The sequence below is a fragment of the Petromyzon marinus genome, chromosome 3 (assembly GCF_048934315.1).
Source record: "Petromyzon marinus isolate PM22_M1 ecotype Great Lakes invasive population chromosome 3, UKy_Petmar_22M1.pri1.0, whole genome shotgun sequence".
Taxonomy (NCBI): domain Eukaryota; kingdom Metazoa; phylum Chordata; class Hyperoartia; order Petromyzontiformes; family Petromyzontidae; genus Petromyzon; species Petromyzon marinus.
In genome coordinates, this window is record NC_133669.1 from 828,797 (window position 1) to 850,340 (window position 21,544).

Below are 21,544 nucleotides of genomic sequence, written 5' to 3' on the forward strand. Positions count from 1 at the left end.
ACATTGCTACTATATACAGCATTTAATTGCTCATGGAATCTTTTTAAAAAATCTCGCGACCCTTTTTTCAAGAGGGTCACGCCAAGTTCTCGCACTCGGGGTGGGGGAGGGCGATGTCGCTGCTGCCGCTGCTGCTGCTGCCACTGCTGCTGCTGCTGCTGCCACTGCTGCTGCCACTGCTGTTGCTGCCACTGCTGCTGCTGCCACTGCTGCTGCTGCCACTGCTGCTGCCACTGCTGCTGCCACTGCTGTTGCTGCCACTGCTGCTGCTGCCACTGCTGCTGCTGCCACTGCTGCTAGCACTGCTGCTGCTGCCACTGCTGCTGCCACTGCTGCTGCTGCCACTGCTGCTGCCACTGCTGCTGCCACTGCTGTTGCTGCCACTGCTGCTGCTGCCACTGCTGCTGCCACTGCTGTTGCTGCCACTGCTGCTAGCACTGCTGTTGCTGCCACTGCTGCTGCCACTGCTGCTGCTGCCACTGCTGCTGCCACTGCTGCTGCTGCCACTGCTGCTGCCACTGCTGCCACTGCTGCTGCCACTGCTGCTGCTGCCACTGCTGCCACTGCTGCTGCTGCCACTGCTGCTAGCACTGCTGCTGCCACTGCTGCTGCCACTGCTGCTGCTGCCACTGCTGCTGCCACTGCTGCTGCCACTGCTGCTGCTGCCACTGCTGCTAGCACTGCTGTTGCTGCCACTGCTGCTAGCACTGCTGCTGCCACTGCTGCTGCCACTGCTGCTGCCACTGCTGCTGCTGCCACTGCTGCTAGCACTGCTGTTGCTGCCACTGCTGCTAGCACTGCTGCTGCCACTGCTGTTGCTGCCACTGCTGCTAGCACTGCTGCTGCTGCCACTGCTGCTGCCACTGCTGCTGCCACTGCTGCCACTGCCGCTGCTGCCTCTGCTGTCACTGCTGCTGTTGCCACTGCTGCTGCCACTGCTGATGCCACTGCTGCTGCTGTTGCTGTCGCCACTGCTGCCACTGCTGCTGCTACCACTGCTGCCACTGCTGCTGCTACCACTGCTGAGTGTAACCCCAACTGCGTCGTTTGCAGGCAATTTTCCAGCATTTAGCTATGGGAGGAAGCCGGATAACCTGGAGGAAACCCATGCAGAACAGGGGGAGAGAATATAAATTCTACACAGAGAGGTTCCCAGAGACGGAAATTGAATTTTATACCTAGGATTTACCAAATGAAATATAGTGGTCACCTGCCCGGGCTTAAGTAGAACATGGATACTTCTGTTCAATAACTCTGTGTTAATTTACAGAACATATACATGTTCAGAGTCATTATATGCGAGACCAACCGTTTTCGTCACACGTTCGGCGAGGCTGTGAGATGGGGCTGGACCTCATGAATAAAGTGATGGCTTTATCCGCTGCACTGACTGTGCTGACCCCACCGCGCAGCGGCATTAATACCACAGCAGCTGCGAATGCAGAAATGCCCTTTCGGAATCAAGGTCCACATTTATAATTTTACGGTGATATTACTCGAGAAGCCATAGTGACAGGGTCGGCATGGAGTTCGGCAACGTGCGATGTGCACTGCGTGTTGATGCATTTTGGCACCGAGTGGAATAAACAGCGGCGACATTGCGATCGTTCCATCAGCATGACGTCACGAGACGAAGACGTCTCCAAGCGGAACGCTCAGCAGATGACGTCGTTGAATTACTGCTTCAATCGACAGTTCACCGGATCATCATCAGCCATGGTCAACTGCTGGATGAAGGCCTCCCCACCGCACTTTATGTGCATTGTAAACAAATATAATCGCATGGAAAAAGGCATGCAAATTGAACACACATTTTAATCCTGCGAGCTGTAATGTTATTAATAAAGTGATACATGGCGTGTTCACAGTGCAGCTGTTAGTGACCAGAATGAGACCCTCTACTAAGTGCAAGTGAGAATTTGGTTTCGTGAAGCATTTATTAAACGCAGAATCTCAGTGCTGTGGCTCGCTGTCTCTGACGCAGGCATTATCCCCTCGAGTCAACGTCTCATCAGTGTGCAGTCATTGGCGACGGCCTCAGACCATCAAAGCGCTACGCTTGGGAAACCTCTCGAACCATGGGTGGCATTCCGCATTCAAACCCACGATTTTGGTGGTGCTGGCTCAGTGCAACGGCAAAGTCTTGGGCCACTTTCATTTTGACTTACCACATCTTTTTTTGGGGGGCAGTCGATCCTGGTGATAAAAAAAGAAAAAAAACAAGCCCGATCAGTCAAAGAGCTGCAGAGTCTCGGGTTCCCAGTGACAATGTAAGCGTGCCATACATACAGAGAGTTCCCCGGATCGAGCGTCACACGCCCGCATGGCAGTGGCGCCGCACGCGGAGGTCGCGGTGCCATCGCGAGGGCGGTGAGGGCCGCGCTACCGGGCCGCGCGGCGTGCGCCGCAACCCCCCTCCCTCCCCTCCCCTCCCATCCCCTCCCTCCCCTCCCTCCCTCCCTCCCACCCTCCCCTCCCTCCCCTCCCTCCCTCCCCTCCCTCCCCTCTCTCCCCTCCCCTCCCTCCCCTCCCCCCTCCCTCCCTCCCTCCCCTCCCTCCCTCCCTCCCCTCCCTCCCTCCCTCCCTCCCCTCCCCTCCCCTCCCTCCCCTCCCTCCCTCCTCCCTCCCTCCCTCCCCTCCCCTCCCTCCCTCCCTCCCTCCCTCCCCTCCCCTCCCCTCCCTCCCCTCCCTCCCTCCCTCCCTCCCCTCCCTCCCTCCCTCCCTCCCTCCCTCCCCTCCCTCCCTCCCCTCCCTCCCCCCCCTCCCCTCCCCTCCCTCCCCTCCCACCCTCCCCTCCCTCCCTCCCTCGCCTCCCTCCCCCCCTCCCTCTCGCCATCCTCCTCGGATTGTCCCCCACCTCCGATTCGCACGGTTGGCTACGTACGGTGCGAAAGTTCAACATTACGCACACACATACGTCTGCTGGCCCCAATTTAATATTTCTGTCACTAATTATATTGGGACGTAATTGAGACTTTATGATGTCGGTCAAATGCTCTTGCTTATTTCGAGGCCGGATGCACGCGTTGCAGGTTCGTCATCGCGGGCAGGTTTTGTTAAGGGCTCAGATGATGCATTTATCACTCGTGGCAGTGGGTAATAGCTGATGTCAATCATCAGACTGTACAAATGTGAGCTGACATTTTCCAAAGTGGGAAAAGCGAACAAGCCAAAACCACACACTCGAATCACGGGGTGCAGCCTTTGCCATTGAATTAATTAAATTACGCACGCGCATATACCTACCGCGGGAGCTTGCAACATATGACAAACATACACATACCATACACGTGTTAATGTGGCATGTACGCAGGATAACGTTTGCCTGAGTTAGGCTTTATGTTGTCCTCCGAGCCCAGACTTTACAATCTACTTCAAGACGCGCAATGAAGTAAATAACTCATTAATTGTGTCTTCAGGTGGCATCACACTTCTCTCGCTCATCCACGAAATCCTTCGTTTCTCTCAAACCACTCGCTGTCACAAATACAGCGGCAGATTGTGTCCAGGGACGTATCACGGTGTGGGCTATTTGTTGTTGCTAAATCACAGCCGGATTACCGCTGCGCTTGCACGCATTCCATGAATGCTCGCTTCACGGATGAAACTCACACACCGCACGCACGCACGCTCACAGGCACGCTCTCGTGAACATGAGCGCACATGCATTGTCGCGGGCAATACTGCACGTAACAAAGACAACGATCCCCGTATAGCCTTGACAGACGTTTGGTGAAAGTGCTGTTAGCGAGCACCTATGAAGGCCGGAACGGCACACTAGAGGATGGGTGGCCAGCAGCTCATCGGGGATACATTTGAAGCTGAGTCGACCTAAGGGAGGCCCCGCACGACCGGTTCAGATAATCGGTACCGGTATCATCTTTCACGCACACACACACGCACACACACTCACGCACACGCACTCACACAAGTAAGCGTGGACGCGAGCCTGCGGACAGCCACGGCGACTTGCCGGACGTCGATGATTTTGCGGTCATCGTTTTGTTCTTCGGCGGCGCTCCTTTTGTTGCAGCGACTCCATTCGCGCGGTTTTTTTCATTTCTCAGCCTCCAATCCGCGACGGCGTCCACGGTTCCGGCGGCCGAGATGAAAGAACGAGGCCGCGTGATGCGTTACGCGGCCACCCCTCTGAGCGCCGCCGCTCCTCACACGAAACGCATTCTTCACCAGAGGCACAACTCGCAGATTCGTATTCGTCATAACAAAACGAACAAAATCACACCCAGTAATTTCCTGCTCATATGAGCATTGAGACATTGGTGCTCAACTTCCGCTGATAGCCCCGAGCCAGCGGTGGGAATTCCACATTCGTATGGTGGTCGGAGTAGACATATCCAAAGCATAACCACTGTTGAGTTTTCTAACAAAGTGGTACTCATTTTATCGACACCATATAAATGATGGGCTGAATCAAACACCGACCAGGATGTGAACTCACAACCTTCCGATTGCGAGCTGCTCGCTCTCCCGCTGCACCACGTGGCTCAGGGTTTGATGCACCATCACCAGGGCATCGGGGAAGGAGAAAAATAAACACTCTCTGACCCGCAGCGTAACACGGATGTCTCCTGCCCCAAAGACCGATGTCTTAGCACTCGAGATGCTCACACCACACGACTCTTGATCTGCTGCTATGCATATCAGCGTCACCATAAATACGCCGTGATACCAGGAGTTCATGAAGGTCAGGCTTGAACGTGATGGCTGATGCCATCAAATACAATTTAACTTCGGATTTTTTTCCCTATGTATGTGAGTGGAGGGCAGGAGGCTGGCATTCATTAATCGTGGTCAAGAGGAATATTGATTTAGCATCCGTCTTGACATTTCGCTTTTCTGAACTTGCAACTTCGTGCTGCGCTGCACGTTTACGCACTGCACAAGTACACAGCGAGCGCCGTTCGGGCATCGCGTCCGACCTTGCCGTGACTTCTCTCTTTGCTTGAGGAAAGGTGCAGCCCTCTAAGGGCTGCTGCACACCACTGCTCAATTACCACCTCGACTGCTGGTTATCCATATTTGCAGCTTTAATGTGTATGTCGTGTCAGCTATAGCTTTCTTGAGAGATAGGCCGTGCCAAACTATTAAACTCAACTATTTTTAGTTTAGCTACATAGCTCTATTTCAGAAGCCACCTGGCCACAAATGATAGCTCAACGAAGTGGCTTATCACGTGGAAATTTATATCAGCCGAATACTCTAAATGCATGTTTCTAAATGTGTAGGGAAACATCGGAGGACCCGGAGAAAAATCCAAGCGACCACGGGGAGAACATGCAAACTCGAAATGTACAGGCGTCAGGGTCGGGATTGAATCCACGACTTGCTGTACACCAGGCGAGAGAGTTAACATTTCGCCACCGTGGCATACCAACCCCTCGCTGTCAAAACACCACATTCATAGGCTGCATTATAGGTCATCACACACAACTCTAGTCAATGACACCACATTCATAGGCCTGTAAACAAGATCATTGCATCTCTGAGCAATGAGATAGTGCTCATCTCCAGTGTACAGCCCTGAGCCATTGGTGAACATTCCACATTCCTATGGCGGGAATTAGTTTATCCATAGCACAACCACCAAGTGGCACGCACGTGTTCTACACGATGCTCCAACTGCCGAGAGAGAGATGCGTTTGTCGATGCCGTGTCTTTCCTTTACAATATTCAAATCCTCTTGGACGAGAGATCGATAGGCGTGACACAATCACCCAACAAATGATGACCTTCGCACGCTAACGACACGGCGACGCATCGCGCCGTTATTGGCTTTCTTTCGCAATTAGGGAACAAAAGTAGTGCCCGCAAATAGACACCGCAGTCAGTGGTGTGCCGCACGCACCTCGAGGAGGCGCTGCCAGCGTATTTGGCACCCGCGTGTGCACGGAGCACGAGGCCTTTACGACAGCACGTGGCCTCAATTCAGAAATCGGTTTACTTTTGTTGTATTCCGAATATCGACCTTCACTCGATATTCCCGACTCCCTGTAGCCGCGTGACATCGATACGCAGCGCCAGCTCCTGCCGAATTGAGTCAACTGGCGCGTGGCCTCGCACACGGCTCGCTCGAACAGGAGAGATAATTTGCAGTGGCGACGCGTCGGGGCGATGGCCCTTCTTCTTAGCTCGGAAGGGCCATTGCCCGAAACGTCGCCTATTATATATCCTGTCTTCTTGGAGGCAGCGTTGTTTACAAAAGTGTTGAGCTTTGTTATTTGTGCATCATGAGCAATGCTGTATCGCGATTTGTTTATTGGTTTATTCCATCAGCGAGATGAAATCCGATTCAACAGGCGGCACATTCGACGTTCCTCAGCCTCTCGGAATAATAATTGTAGTGAGGAAACAAAACAAATACTCCTAACTGAATTGTAAAACACAAAAATCCGCTCTCCTATTGGAAGCGATCGTTACAACCGCGCAGGTTCCACGGCCGTGCTGCGAAGCTCTTCGCTGTGAGCGCGGGTCATACCACGTGTCGTCGTTCAGCACGATGTCCGACGTTCCGCGCCGCGTCCTGGGAGCTTCTTCAGGAAACTGATCTAAAATATCCCAGGACGTGGAGCGAAATGTGAGACATGGTGCCGAACAACGCGTGGTACAACCCGAGAAGAAAGCTTCGCGGAGTGGCAACACACGCATCGGTCTCTGCCGTACGTCGGCAATGACGACACAGGGCCGGAATATTACTACTCACAACCAAGTGGGAGCGCACGAAGACTCTCGCGTCACTTTTGAAAGGGAGACCTGGGAGGGGTGCAATGAAGACCGAAGCAAGGAATCGATTCAGGAAACTGAAGAACAACACGAACATCTGGGTGAGATTTGAAGAAAAAAAAACTCCTCTAAACAAATATGCGAAGGAATAACCAACAAAGGACAATGGTTAGAAACGCGCATCGCACGCAAAGAAATTGCCAAGATTCAGAGATCGGATTAAAACAACGGGCCCCCTGAGCCAAACCCCGCGTACCGCTCCACAAGACAACACTCAGCACATTCCGAGTACCGGAGTTGCTGTAGCTGCATGCATCATTAAAGCAATAAACCTCCTCGCTGAGCTCACGCACCGTGAAATGCAGGGTTGTTAAACACAGACGGTTTCTGAAACCCACCCCGCCTCTGCCCACAGAGCGGTGTTAGAGGGCGACATCGCAGTGGGTCCATCGGCAGGTCACGTGTGCTGGGGGAAGTGTGCCTACGCCTAACCCATTTTCAACATGACTGGTCAAAGTGGAACAGTAGGCCAATTACCCTCGACAGCTCCCTCTGTTGGAGGCCGCTTCCACCAGCAGTGCTTCACTTTGCGACGGTGTTCGGCACAGCGGTCAAACGCGTGAGAAAACGTCGAACGTACGCAAGTGGAGGCAGTATATCGGGACGCGGTGCCGCCATGCTCCATTGTCGATCAAGCGTTTGCGTATGCCACGCTGCCTACTAGCACGGATTTCTAAAAAATGATGCGGCTCAAGCGATGCGTGTCGGTTATCAGCGCGACTGCAAGGCTTTGCATGAGGCAGCCGTGCGTCCAAGTACGAAGCGTCTCGTAGCAAAGACGACGCTGCATCGATGGCGATGGCGTAGAACCGTCGCTGTTAGGAAAGATAAGGTCGCAAATGAAGAAGTCTGGAGACGAATGGACACGTGGTTGGGGCATCAACATCTTGTGGGCGAGACCCAAATTGCAAGACGAGCAATGAAGTGGGATTTAGATTATTTTTCTAAAGAGGAATACCACGACAGGATAGGAGAGACACGCTATCAAGAACGAGTTGAGTGTTATTGGAACACGAGTCGACAACCCAACCCCACGAGTCGAACTTGGATACTTGCAGTTGTGAGCTAACGCACTCTAAGCACAATGCCACACGGCCATCCGGGACACACGGCGCGAGCTGTGAACGAGTTGGAGAGAGAGGGGACATTGAGTTGCAGCAGCAGCAGGAACCGTCTCACGTCCCCTGCAGAGAGGCCCCCTCTCTCGGGAGGCAGCGTCTCTGACTGATCCAGCAGGGGGCTCTCTATGGAAGCTGAGCTATGAGCGGCAGGGGCTGTGGGCACCTGCTTGCGGCTGCTTCCCTCCCTCGGCCGAGTTCCACGGGGAGCCGCGTCTGCACGGTGATCGACGTTCCACCGAGCGAGGCCGCCGAGGTTAGATCTGAAACAGGTGCTCAGCAGGCCTCAGGAGAATCTCCGAAGGGGGACCGTGTCCCTACCCCCGCTCCCACTCCCTTGAGACCCTGAAGATTGGTATTCGTCTCCCTGGTGGCAATGCTTACACACCGCGCCAGGTACTCATTTGCGGCTGAGTCGACATAGGGGAGGCCCACGACCGGGTCAGATAATTATCACTGGTGTTGACCGTGAGTGGGAATCGAATGAACCCGGGTTGGCGGGTTCGTAGCGCAGCTACACCTACCACTGCCTACACAACTCATGCCCACATCCACGCTTTAAGAATTCGCAGTCAGGAGACTTTAATGATTCCGCGTCAGAATAATAATGTGGGGGTGAGTACAGAGCGAGTGCGCTGCCCTCACGCCACTACTCGTGTCTCCTTAGGTGCTTGCTGTGCTCTTGCATCAACTCTGAATGTTCTGACATGTGACTTGCAAGTTTTAACAAATGTCATGCAGCCTGTCAAAATGATTATACACATACAGACACATACATACATACAAACATACACACTTACATACATACATACACACACGTACACAATAGACAACAATCCACGTGTAGCCTTAACAAGCTGTTGGGGCAAGTGCTGTTAGCGAACACCTATGAAGGCCAGAACGGCACACGAAGGGATGGGTGACCAGCACCACGCCCGGCCACCTTTGTCTCCCTAGTGGCGATGTTCACACACCGCACCAGGTACTCATTTGAGGCTGAATCGACCTAGGGTAGGCCCAGGACCGGTTCAGATAATCGTCACTGGTGTTGGCCGTGAGCGGGAATTGAACTCAGGTACTTTGGTTCATAGCACAATGCGCTAACCGCTACACCACCGCTCCCTGCCGTCACACACTCACTCATATGCACCACACACAGACACGCGCACACACTATCACAATGTGAAGACAATTCAACGTGAACAAACTTAGAGTGTTCAGTTGTGTCGCTGTCCGGAAACTCCCCGATAGGAATCTGCCCAGACCGATAAAAGACTTGGCCCAGAACTTGTTAGCAGAACCGCATCGCGACAAGGACTCGCGTTGCCTTTCTCTGCTGCTGGGTCTCTCGTCTCTCCCACCCAGCACATTTCGTTCTCCACAGAGACGCGGCTCACTCGACATATCGCGTGATTCGTTTTCCCTAGCGCGGTAATTGGCATGGGCAGTTGTTCATTTGTCGATTTGCTTGCACGACGCTCGCGTTTCCCGTACCGCCGACGCTTCCGCGAAGGCGACGACGCCGCGTCTCTGGCAGCCAGCGACGTCGTCCACTTCGGCGTCTGCGTGATGCCGGGGTTCGGGTTTGACGACTCGCGCGGCTCCTCGGCTCACCGAGCAACGCGACCCCCTCCCCCCCCCCCCCTCGGACGGCAGCACCGGCCTCGGTGAGCGGCTCTCGTAATGGCGAGGGAAAGAGGTGGCGAGCGAAATGCCGTGGGGGAGAATGTGTGCTCCCGCAAGGAGACGTGGTCCAGATTGCATGGCGTTATTAAAAATCCATTCGGTCATCGCGAGGTTGTGAGGGTTGGCGGCGACCTGGCGAGCAGGGCCGGCGCCGGGAGAGCGCTGGGCCGGACACTGCGCCACCCAATGGCCCCTTGACCCCACCCAGGGTGACTCTCCTGAGTGCTGGTGCTGGTGGTGGCGGTGGTGGTGGAGTCACGGGCACGATGTTGTCTCACGCGTCAGCTGTGCTGGGAGCCTCCCATCCGAGAGGAGCTAGAGCCGGGCCTGTTAGAGAGGCCTTCAATCAGCAGTGGATTGATCACGGCCGATGATTATTAACTAAAGAGTGTCGACCCATGGTTATTTATCAGTTGACGCCTGCTTCATCAACGCCTAGGATCGCCAATGGTGATGCGGACTGCCCCAATGTTCGTTTGAACTTGAAAGCACTTTGATGTGCGAAGCCTTTGTTTACGTTCCTCAAATGTTAATAATTTTAAAACATCGCATTACAAATGCAAATCCCTCAGATCGGTGCTAATAATTAAATTGCTTCTCCAGCCAGTGGGCGGTTCCTAGAGATGTTCTCGCTCTCATTTAACTTCCACATTCGACCTCCACGCAGTCAAACCAAGCCAGCGCATCAGCGCCACGCTAGGGCCCACGCGGAGGGGCAGAGAGGGGGACACACGGAGCAGGAACCCGATAGGAACGACTGAATGTGTGTGTATGTTGCAATTCTTTCGCACCGTACGTAGCCCACCGTGCTAATCGGAGGTGAGACGGATGGACCCCAAACTAAACACAAGTAACAGTTCTAAAAGGGAATCGGTTTTCAAATCGAGATTTAAAAGTGCGCAGCTTCCTAATATCGGAACGAAGCAGAGACTCGACGTCGTCTGTGAAGAACACGAAGTGGCTCTCGACGGGACGTGCCGCTGGAAGCGAGGATGATGGACGCTCGACGACACTGGCGATGGAGCGGCAGCGAAAGACGAAATCGCTTTGCAGAGGACAGCCGCCGCACAGGCGGGAGCGAGTGACGAGCTCCGTGGCCCGCCCCAGCAGAGCCCCTTCTTTCCTCACGGTGCCGTTCGACTGACAAACAAAAACAAACCGAAGGAAGATGACTGGCTGAGTCAATCGGGAGTTGAAACTCGCAGACCGACGGCTGTGAGATACGCGTTCTAACCGCAGTGCTACCCAGACGAATATCGCTTATTGCTTTTTTTATCTTCCTTACTACATGTTCTTTATTGTAATCGGGTTCACCAAGCCCAACTTCTTCACGCTATTGTGTTGCCAGTTTCTGTACAAAGCGTAATACTGCGGTTCAAGCCATGTCCCTTTCTTCCACATCTGTCTCACGAAACAGAAATGCAAATGGCTCCAGCGGACTTTACATTCTACACTGGGGTTCATTGATGGTGCCAGCCGCTTTACAAATGCCGTGCGGAACAAGATGTATGTCCTTCGCCGCAAACCAGGAGTGAAGACAGGTTTCATTGTCTTGTTGTTGTTGTTGTAGTGGCCACTGCAAAGACGTTGCATGTTTCGTGCCGTGCTGTTGCCTTGCGGGCTAAATCTACACGCTCGCGGCGTTATTCCAGGGTTATTAAATACTCGGGGTTGTTATTTCTTCTTCACTGAATCCGGTGCGCGGCCGTGGACGTCCGCGCACGGTAACGACTGCAGAACGACGCGCCCGAAATGTCATTGTAGAGAAAAAATGTATATATTTATACACACACGCACACATCGTAGTGCTGAAATGATTGCTTGTTTTCAATGTAAAATTACTAAACAAATAATGATATTACTCCTCCCTCCCATATTTGTCTCTCCACGTTTAAAATAATAATAATAATATCTGTTACGCAACCAATTGGCCACACTGCCTGGACAGAGTGAATATTGTCAGCAGCATTGGTTCATAGGAAGCAAATTCTAGGCCGGTTTTGGCAATCAGTGTCTCATCAGCAGAGTCAAGCTCGCTTGAACTGCCCAATTATTAGAAGCAAGGACCCTCTGCAAAAAAAGGGTCCTTCAAAATATGTATTCAGACACGGTGAGGTTTTTATAGTCAATGTATTAAACTATGTAACATTTTCTTACAATGTTATTTTAAACATATGAAACAATGCTGTTAAAATACGTATTTTGCCCTTTAATGCCATGTTTTAATATATACACAACGGTGCACATGAAGGTGAAGTCGGTTTTTCATGCGACCCTTTCGGCCGCTATAACCGTGATGAAAATCATCATTTCGTGTTTGTTTATAATTAATCATCATGATCATTATCACCACCACCACAACCACAGCAATCATATAAATCAATTCCAAGCTCATAATGCTGTTGTGTTATTACGTGTGGCCAATCATGCTTTGAGTATTATTAAAATAGGTATATGAAATATCACAGTCAATTACGTGGTGATGATGATCGACGGACGAGGTTGTGAGCGAGGCAGGTGGCCAGAACCGACCGCGTCAAAGACAAACGCGGCGATGCAGCTGCTTCCATTGTTTGAGCTGCCTTGCGAGTTAGGCGATTCATCCCCCGCGCGTATTTGTCGTGCGCGCGGCAGCACGCGCAGCGAGGAAGGGCGCGAGCACGTCGGATTGTTGTCATTAGCGCTGTGTGAATTGCGTCGTTCATCGCGCTATTCCCACGGCTCGGGCGGTACGCGCGCGCTCTTCACTGCCGCCGCCGCCGCTGTCGCCTCCTCGGTATCGACCGACAGCGCCGTCGGCGGTGGCACCGTCTCAAACAATAGAGGCGGGCGCAGAGCGGCAGCGGTGAGTGCAATCAATCATGTGCCGGGTGGACGCGAGACGATTTAACCGAGAGTCCCAGCCCAGTTGATCAATCGACCTCTGCCCCTACCACCCTTCACCTACCCTCATCTATGCCCATTTCACCACTTCGCGCATGTGCCCCATACCCCGCTGCTTCTTGTCCACATTGCACCCAACAGACACCCTCTCTCACCGTCACATTCCACCTTATTCTGCCTTACCTACCCCAGCAACATCAGCTATATTCCCAGCCCCTGTCCCTCCATCCATTCTGTCACCTGCCTCGCTGATCGCCGTCGGCTTGCATTTTGAAGCGCCGTGCAAAGGCCGTTATATACATATAATAGATCAATGAAATATCTCCACAACTCATCGTGATCACTCGCGTCGTTGTGCAGAATGTAAGCAACACGATAAATTAGCAGACGATAAACCTATTTCCCATATCTGCAGTTCACCAGCACTGCTTCAAACAAAGCTGACACTGCCGATGGGACACTGAATGTTGAAACCGGTTCACAGTTTGCCTGTGTTGGCACGGACAGCCACTTCCTATTGGAGAATGATTAAATGAGTTATGGAATTCATATGTCGAAAAATATCAAGCAGTGATGATACCGGTTTTATAATGAGATATTGAGAGAATGCGGACACGCATAGTTTATTAGTTTCTGTTTTGTTTTCCTACATTGGAGTAATGCACCAACTGTTAATATTGATTTACCTGTTATGTGCACTATTTAATAAATAGTGCACATAATGAGGCTGCAAAATAAGATTACAACTAGAATGGAGATATATGTATTTTATTAGTTTTCAGCTCTATTTAGATATAATTTCACTTTTATTGCTTTCCAAGGGTGACGACTTTAAATGAAGAGGAGACGATATCAACTCGCAACAGAGACACCATGAGCTGCTTCCGCCACGACAATCCCACAGCCGTGACATCTCGAAATGTACGGAAAAAAAACCTCCCATCATGAATGAAACATAACCGAGATCCAAAAAGTACTCTAAGAAATAAAAAATATATGTGGTTATCCTCACACAAATGCATTTTTAAAAGTATTCTTGTTTAGAGCAATAACGCTGACAAATCAGTGGCAGTGAATCGCAGTGATTAAATTGGGACTAATCTGGAACACATTCCCGTTGTGACCTAACAACAATGCCGTTTATTCACCCAGGCAAGACTGACTGGGCCTCAAGACTGTTTCAGGAGGGTCCTGCTACAGTGAGGGGAAAAAGTATTTGATCCCCTGCTGATTATGTACGCTTGCCCACCGACAAAGAAATGATCAGTCTATAATTTTAATGGTAGGTTTATTTGAACAGTGAGAGACAGAATAACAACAACAAAAATCCAGAAAAACGCACGTCAAAAATGTTATACATTGATTTGCATTTTAATGAGGGAAATAAGTATTTGACCCCTCTGCAAAACATGACTTAGTACTTAGTGGAAAAACCCTTGTTGGCAATCACAGAGGTCAGACGTTTCTTGTAGTTGGCCACCAGGTTTGCACACATCTCAGGAGGGATTGTGTCCCACTCCTCTTTGCGGATCTTCTCCAAGTCAATAAGGTTTCGAGGCTGACGTTTGGCAACTCGAACCTTCAGCTCCCTCCACAGATTTTCTATGGGATTAAGGTCTGGAGACTGGCTAGGCCACTCCAGGACCTTAATGTGCTTCTTCTTGAGCCACTCCGTTATTGCCTTAGCCGTGTGTTTCAGGTCATTGTCATGCTGGAATACCCATCCACGACCTATTTTCAATGCCCTGGCTAAAGGAAGGAGGTTCTCACCCAAGATTTGACGGTACATGGCCCCGTCCATCGTCCCTTTGATGCGGTGAAGTTGTCCTGTCGCCTTAGCAGAAAAAAACACTCCCAAAGCATAATGTTTCCACCTCTAAGTTTGACGGTGGGGATGGTGTTCTTGGAGTCAAAGACAGCATTCCTCCTCCTCCTCCAAACACGGCGAGTTGAGTTGATGCCAAAGAGCTCCATTTTGGTCTCATCTGACCACAACACTTTCACCCAGTTGTCCTCTGAATCATTCAGATGTTCATTGGCAAACTTCAGACGGGCATGTATCTGTGCTTTCTTGAGCAGGGGGACCTTGTGGGCGCTGCAGGATTTCAGTCCTTCACGGCGTAGTGTGTTACCAATTGTTTTCTTGGTGACCATGATCCCAGCTGCCTTGAGATCAATGACAAGATCCTCCCGTGTAGTTCTGGGCTGATTCCTCACCGTTCTCATGATCATTGCAACTCCACGAGGTGAGATCTTGCATGGAGCCCCAGGCCGAGGGAGATTGACAGTTCTTTTGTGCTTCTTCCATTTGCGAATAATCGCACCAACTGTTGTCACCTTCTCACCAAGCTGCTTGGCAATGGTCTTGTAGCCCATTTCAGCCTTGTATAGGTCTACAATCTTGCCGCTGACATCCTTGGAGAGCTCTTTGGTCTTGACCATGGTGGAGAGTTTGGAATCTGATTGATTGATTGCTTCTGTGGACAGGTGGCTTTTATACAGGTAACAAGCTGAGATTAGGAACATTCCCTTTAAGAGCGTGCTCCTAAGCTCAGTTCGTTACCTGTATAAAAGACACCTGGGAGCCAGAAATCTTTCTGATTGAGAGGGGGTCAAATACTTATTTCCCTCATTAAAATGCAAATCAATTTATAAAATTTTTGACATGCGTTTTTCTGGATTTTGTTGTTGTTATTCTGTCTCTCACTGTTCAAATAAACCTACCATTAAAATTATAGACTGATCATTTATTTGTCAGTGGGCAAACGTACAAAATCAGCAGGGGATAAAATATTTTTTTCCCTCACTGTACATTGGGATATCTGCCACTTAGCGTGACAGCACCCTGAGTAACACGCAGATGGTTTGTACATCTCTTATGTGCTTACATCTCCTGGCCAATGTGCACCCCAAAGCCACAATATCTGACATTCCCAGACGGCTCCCCCCATTATATGTACTCACCTGGCTCTAACCCGCTTAGCTTCTGAACTCGGGAAGGAGAATGGGGGCATTCAGGGTGAGCGGGTCGCTGGCTGTGGACGCTTGTGATTGGAGTGGCTTTCTAATTAGTGGCGCTAACCCCCCCCCCCCACACGTGGGTGGCACGCAGAGGGACGTGGTGGCTACAGCACTGGCGAGGGTTAATTTGGCGATAGTCCGCACAAGGCGGCGCAGCCCGCGTGGTATTGACGCGCCGATAACCCAATAAGAGGCTCCTCACTCTCTGAAATTTTCATTTAATTTGAGGCGCAGGATTCAAGTAACCCGCCCCCCGCCCCGCATTCACGTACCGGCTGCACCCACGTACCGGTCTGGCTCAGCTGGGAGGTGCTCCTGCTGCGGTACGAGAGGCCCACGATTGCCACCATACGCGCTCCCAGGCTGGAGCGGCGCTTCTTGCCGGCCGTGGACTGCGCGTCGGCTCCGTCGGCCGCGCCGTCCGCGGGGGGCTGCCCCCCCTCACCGTCGTTGGTGGCCGCGCTGCCCTCCACCACGGTGTCGAGCGCCAGCTCGGACGCGCTCACGCTGGGGCTGCGCGGCGGCGCCGCCGACAGCGCGTCGTCCGCCGAGTTGGAGCGGAACGTGCCACAGTTGGGGCTCCTGGGCGGCTGGCGCATCGGTCGCCCCGCCGAGGGCACCCACAGGTGGCGGCTCCTCTGCACGACGCCGCCACCGCCGGCGCCACCCGCCAGCTCTCGGCCGGGCACAACGGGAGAGAGGCCCAGGGGTTGCACGTGACTCCTGCAGCAAAGACAAAGATTCCCTCCTGTAGCCTGAATAGACTTTTGGTACGAGTGCCTTTAGCGAGCGGCAATCAAGGCCAGCCGGCACACAAGACAAAGACGCGGGCCCGTGCGGCGTTAGACACAGAAATGCTCTTTTCCAGGTTTTTTTTTAATATTTGCCAGGGTGTGACCACGAATGCGAACCTCGCGTCTCCAGGTCGACGAGCTACCACGGCTGTGTGTGAGATCCCTTCCCGTGACTTCATGTCTACGCCAGGCGTGCGGCGATCGACCACTTATCCTGCCACGGGGATGTGGGTCGCATGGCAGTCACACCAAACTGGGATTTAGTTTATTTCTCACCACTGCCACGTTTTCCAAATTAAGTGGGGGCAAAAAACAAATGAAATACGATGGATGTTTTTTGTGCATTTTATTGACCCTCAAACTATAAAATAGTCTCATGACTTTTGCAATTCTAGGTCGCACTCCATGATCAAAATGCTGCATGGCCAGATGAGCTAAATGCTTCCAGGCATTCATGTAAAGCGCATCTTTCACTTGGTGTCTCTGTCGCCTCCTAGTCAACGTCTGCCTAATTAAAGAATGCAGCCAGTATCGAAGACCTTGCCTTAAAACTAATCCTAGCTCTGCTGCAGCAATAAGCACAGATCTACGAGGCGTTATTAAGACATGTGCCACCGAGCATGGAGACAATGGAAAAACAGATTTGCTCTGAGTGGTTTTATGGAATAGGGATACCATTGAATGAGCAGAGTTACGGTTCTCAGAAATCCCTGTTGGAAGAATAGAGACAAAGTTACGGAAGTCCAAAACTTGCACCGAAATTTCATTACCTGAGTGCACAGCGCGAGAGAGCTGTGTCTCTATGACCCAGGGAGCCCAGCGGGGGAGTCTGCTGTCAGCTCAATACGCGAGGCAATTAATTCCCGAGCAAGGCCTGCTGCTTTTGCTGTTTGCCGTTGTTATCGTCTAAGCTGTTACTCGCTGCTTAGTTGGAGCCCACTCTCATTCAGCGCACGCCACTGACCACACACCCACGAACGCTAAACGTTCACACACATCTGAAAATAACACTGCCCTAAAAGAAAAAAAACACACACAATAGGTGACGTTTTGGGAAATAGCCTTTCACAGCATATCGATAAATCCATATGCTGTGAATAGTTTTAAGTTTCATTTGTTATTTGTGATAATGCACTACTGCCAACACAGTTTCGCAACATAATCCACTACTCCACATCTGACATTGAGCCACCCGTGCCTCAATTCCTCGACCAGGGAGACCCAGGCTCTGCCAGCCCAGGCACAGCCCCAGTCCTGGGCCATGCTCAGCACCAGGACCCGGGCGAGAGTCCCCACGAGCTCCATTGGCCATGAAGCGCTGTCGGCCTGGCTCACTCCCAATCCTCACCCCCACCAATTCCTCCTCTCTACCCTCAGCTGCTCGCCAGTGAGGGTCGGGAAACAATCTCTTCATTGCGGGGGAAGGACAGCACGAGCCTTGCCCATCAGTCACCCTGCTCATGATGTATCCGGTTGAAGCTCACTTGCTTTCCTTAACAGTCAATATCATGTCTCTCGTTTGTGTCTGCTCCCTGACTTGTACCTCCCTGTAACTCTACTCTATGCGCGTCTCCATAATTCTACATACATTTTATCATTCATTGTAATCATAGTCAAATAATCGTTCATGTGTGCAAGTGGAGAATATTCCACGTTCCATTGTTAACTTCCCGCAACGTGGTACATTCCAGAGGGATGATGATGATGATGATTATTGATAGGCTGAGTTAACCCATGATATTGATTTGAACTTTGCCCCCCTCCGTTAATGTTGTAAGACAACGCTATAACCACAGTGCCATTCAGCCTGACCAACCAGAATAGGTGTTGATGTCACACTCCTCACACAATCACTGAGCCAGCAAATGCCAGACATCCCTGCGAATTGTAATTGTACATATCGCTGACTCCGTCGAGCAATTAAATTAAAGACTAAAAATAATCCTGAGAGCATTAACAATTCGAGGTCGCGGTCTGAGCTTGGCTGTGTTTCACTTCAGCGCTGTCCTCGAGACAGTCTGGTCCCTTCACCTGATGAAGGCTGCTTGTGTTGTGGCCGAACGTCGTGATTTTTGTTTTTTGTTGTTTTATTTTTGTTGTTTTTTGTTGTTGTTTTATTTTTTACCTACGTGACTTTACCGAATAGAACCAAAGAGTATGGATCCTTGCAGTCACGAAAGCTTCAAATCTAGAAGAGGACACGTGACTTCAGTCAGAGGCACACGCTAGGCCCCGACTCCCATGAGGGCTGCGTGGGGGCCACCCACGACGAATGAGCACCTCCAGTCGACAACGACACTTGCAGCTCCCTTCCAGGAGAGATCAATGAATGGCAAAGGACTCTTGCTAAATAAAAATTCACGAACGAGCACGTGATTGATAAATTATACGTTATGCGATGCTATATGTTCAATGCATGGTGGTAATTGCATGACAATCATCTGTCCATCATGCTAAAAACAAGTTTGCCCTGTCATACAACAATAAGCGATTACCGTACACAGAATCTGCATCCCATCATTCCAAAACACAAGAGGACAACAGTTGTGTTATTTGGAATTGCAAACAACGCAGCATTCATCACTTCTCCTGTATACAAATAAAAGAAAAATGCAACAAAGGCAAAAAAAAAACATATCTGAGAGCTAGAGCACAGCTGTGAAAAAAAACCTACACATTTCCGTCCTTTGGTGATTTTAAAATGAAAACATTTCCACGTGTGTTCACATTCACGTTCAATGTGTTTTTATCATTCAGTTTGAATGTGAAAATTATTCTCATGAAGGGAAAGGGGCGGTGAATACACATCGTACAACAACAACAACAATGGGAATGATTCAAGGAAACGTTTCCGATGATTGTGCTGTGGCTGGCCCCTGAGAGAGAAGGCCGCGCGGTGCCACCGCGACCTCCCCGCGTGCTCGCTGCAGCGCAGCAGAGTCGCGGCGCGGGCTGTGGGGCGCCTCGCGCGACTGCCAAGTCACTGGCAGCCCAACAGAGGCGCACGGCACCTCGAGGCGAAGGTGTAAGTCACGTGGCAGCGCTAAAGAGTCGCGAGCTGACAAGAGCGCCAATGACAAGGCGCGCCAAGGAGCACGTGGTTTCATCGCGAACATTTTTGCGAGAAGAAAACAATATATAGAGACGAAGATGACATTTCACAATTAAAATCGTGTTACGTGTGCTTGCATCGCTGGGAGAAATAACGAGGAAACAAGCGTCCTATTAAAAGAAACCTATTACAGACACTCGACGTTCCTGTTCGAATGTCAAGCGAGCTTCACGCACGCACGCACGCGCTCGGCACTCTGCGTACACGGAGCGCTCGCCAGAAGCGCAGAGGCTGCCGTGAGCACGCAGGGCGATACAAGATAATCACAGGGCCACCCACCTGAGGCCGAATTGAAAAAGTGCTGCTATATTGAGACGCTAATATTAAAAACATTATACTGGTAGGAACCTTCTGGTTACACCACCAGCCCACAGGGGATTATTGTGTTCGTCCGTCGTGCATCCAAAAATGGGAGGGGTGGGGCTGGGTGGAGAGGGGAGGGTGGGGAGGGGCTGGGTGGGGAAGAGGGTCTGGGTGGGGAGGGGAGGGTGGGGAGATTGGGGAGAGGAGGGTGGGGAGGGGCTGGGTGGGGAGGGGCTGGGTGGAGAGGGTGGGGGGTGGGAGGGGTGGGGCTGGGTGGGGAGGGGCTGGTCACCCCGTGGTGCCCTTATAAAACTCAACGTTTAACCTACTCACGCCGGCTTGTGCCCGCCCTCACAGTCGGGCATATTTGCGGAATACACCACGTGGTGCCGCCGTTGACCCTGGCCATTGACCGAGCAACCCAACGTTCCTACCAGCTCCCTTCCTCCCTCCGCAGTGGAATGTGGTGTACGAGTGACCATGTCGCAATCCCCGCAGTCCAATCCTGAATCGATGCGAAGATCCCACTGTCTTCAAAGTCCTCCAAGGACTCACTACCGCATACATCTCCCCATTCATCACCCTCTCCTCCCCTAAATCGCTCACACGTCTCCCTTCCCATCTCACTCTACTTCTCTCCGCACACACCTTCCAACCTCTCATCTCACTCAACTCCCCTCACGCATTCTCACTGCCAACTGCTCCGTACGGCGCGGCAGATGTTGCCGCCTTCACGCGCGGCACGAATCGCGCCCGACTCCGCGTGCTCGTTCCACTCCTCGCCGTGCGTGACGCGCTCCATCCAGACCCCCGCGTGCGCCGGGCACAGCGGGGCCCACTGGCGTCATCGCCACCGCGGACGACGCTTCCGCTCGCGTGCATCCATCACGGGAAGAGGTTCCCGCAGCCTGACTCTGACAGCGGGCCAATTTAGGCCTCGCGCCATACCAACAACGGACGTCCTTTTCTTAACAAGATCCACCGAAGAGAGAGAGAGAGGGGGGGGGGGGGGTGATCAATTTGGCTGCTGGTGGCGCAACGCGCCCCCACGACCCTTTCTGTGTATTTCCTCTCCCCCCTCGGCCTCGCCAGAGCCCCCCCCCCCCGCCTCCCCAACCCCCACACGGAGCACCAGAGGCCAGCGATCGCCTTTCGACTTCTCTAGCTCAAGGTGCAATCAGCCTCTCTCCCATCTGTCGCTTTCCCCCGTCTCTCGTTCTGCTTTCGACTCCTGAAGATGGCCCGCGGTAAGTGGTGCGTGGCGACAGCTCGAGAGAGGAGACCTCAAGATCGGTGCGAGCCACGAGCCCCACCGCACTTCGCAGTCTCCTTGCAGTGCTCACGCGGCACCTTCTGCTGGACTTTGGTCGTACGAACTACTCAATATGTTTGTATATTGAATGTAATGTTCCCTACAACACGGTAGCACTCAACTCAACACACTGTCCTGATGAGAGATGGCTCGCACCATATCGATGCGGACAGGCAGTTTGTATATATATACACACCGTGTCTATTTCAATTCTTAAAGCTGTGGAAACCCACGTGTTCACGAGTTGTCTGGGCCACCCAGCGATCCATGCGCGGCGTGTGTTGTTACGCAAGTCCACATCTCAGAACTCATGGTGGTGTTTGAAGCATCGCATCGATAATAGACCACGTTCTCGGGACGCAGAGCTTTCCATCCGACGGTCCTCCTCCCGACTGCGATGCCGCGGGTACCGCGTGAAAAATAAGCCACCGTGCGCCAAACGTCACGGCCAAATGCCCATCGTAGCATGAGGCAGCGTCTCCATGTAAAGCAATTGGAACGCCTCTTAATAAAC

General features: G+C 52.0%; 1 protein-coding gene across 1 annotated transcript in view; it reads right to left on the reverse strand.

Moving 5' to 3' along the window:
- Window positions 1-21,544, reverse strand: part of LOC116951066 (regulating synaptic membrane exocytosis protein 4-like) — an 85,889-nt gene that overhangs the window by 41,282 nt on the left and 23,063 nt on the right. Inside the window, exon 2 of the mRNA XM_032969439.2 lies at window positions 15,799-16,232. Within this exon, the coding sequence (XP_032825330.1) occupies window positions 15,799-16,232 (434 nt within the window). The remainder of the gene's footprint in view (window positions 1-15,798; window positions 16,233-21,544) is intronic.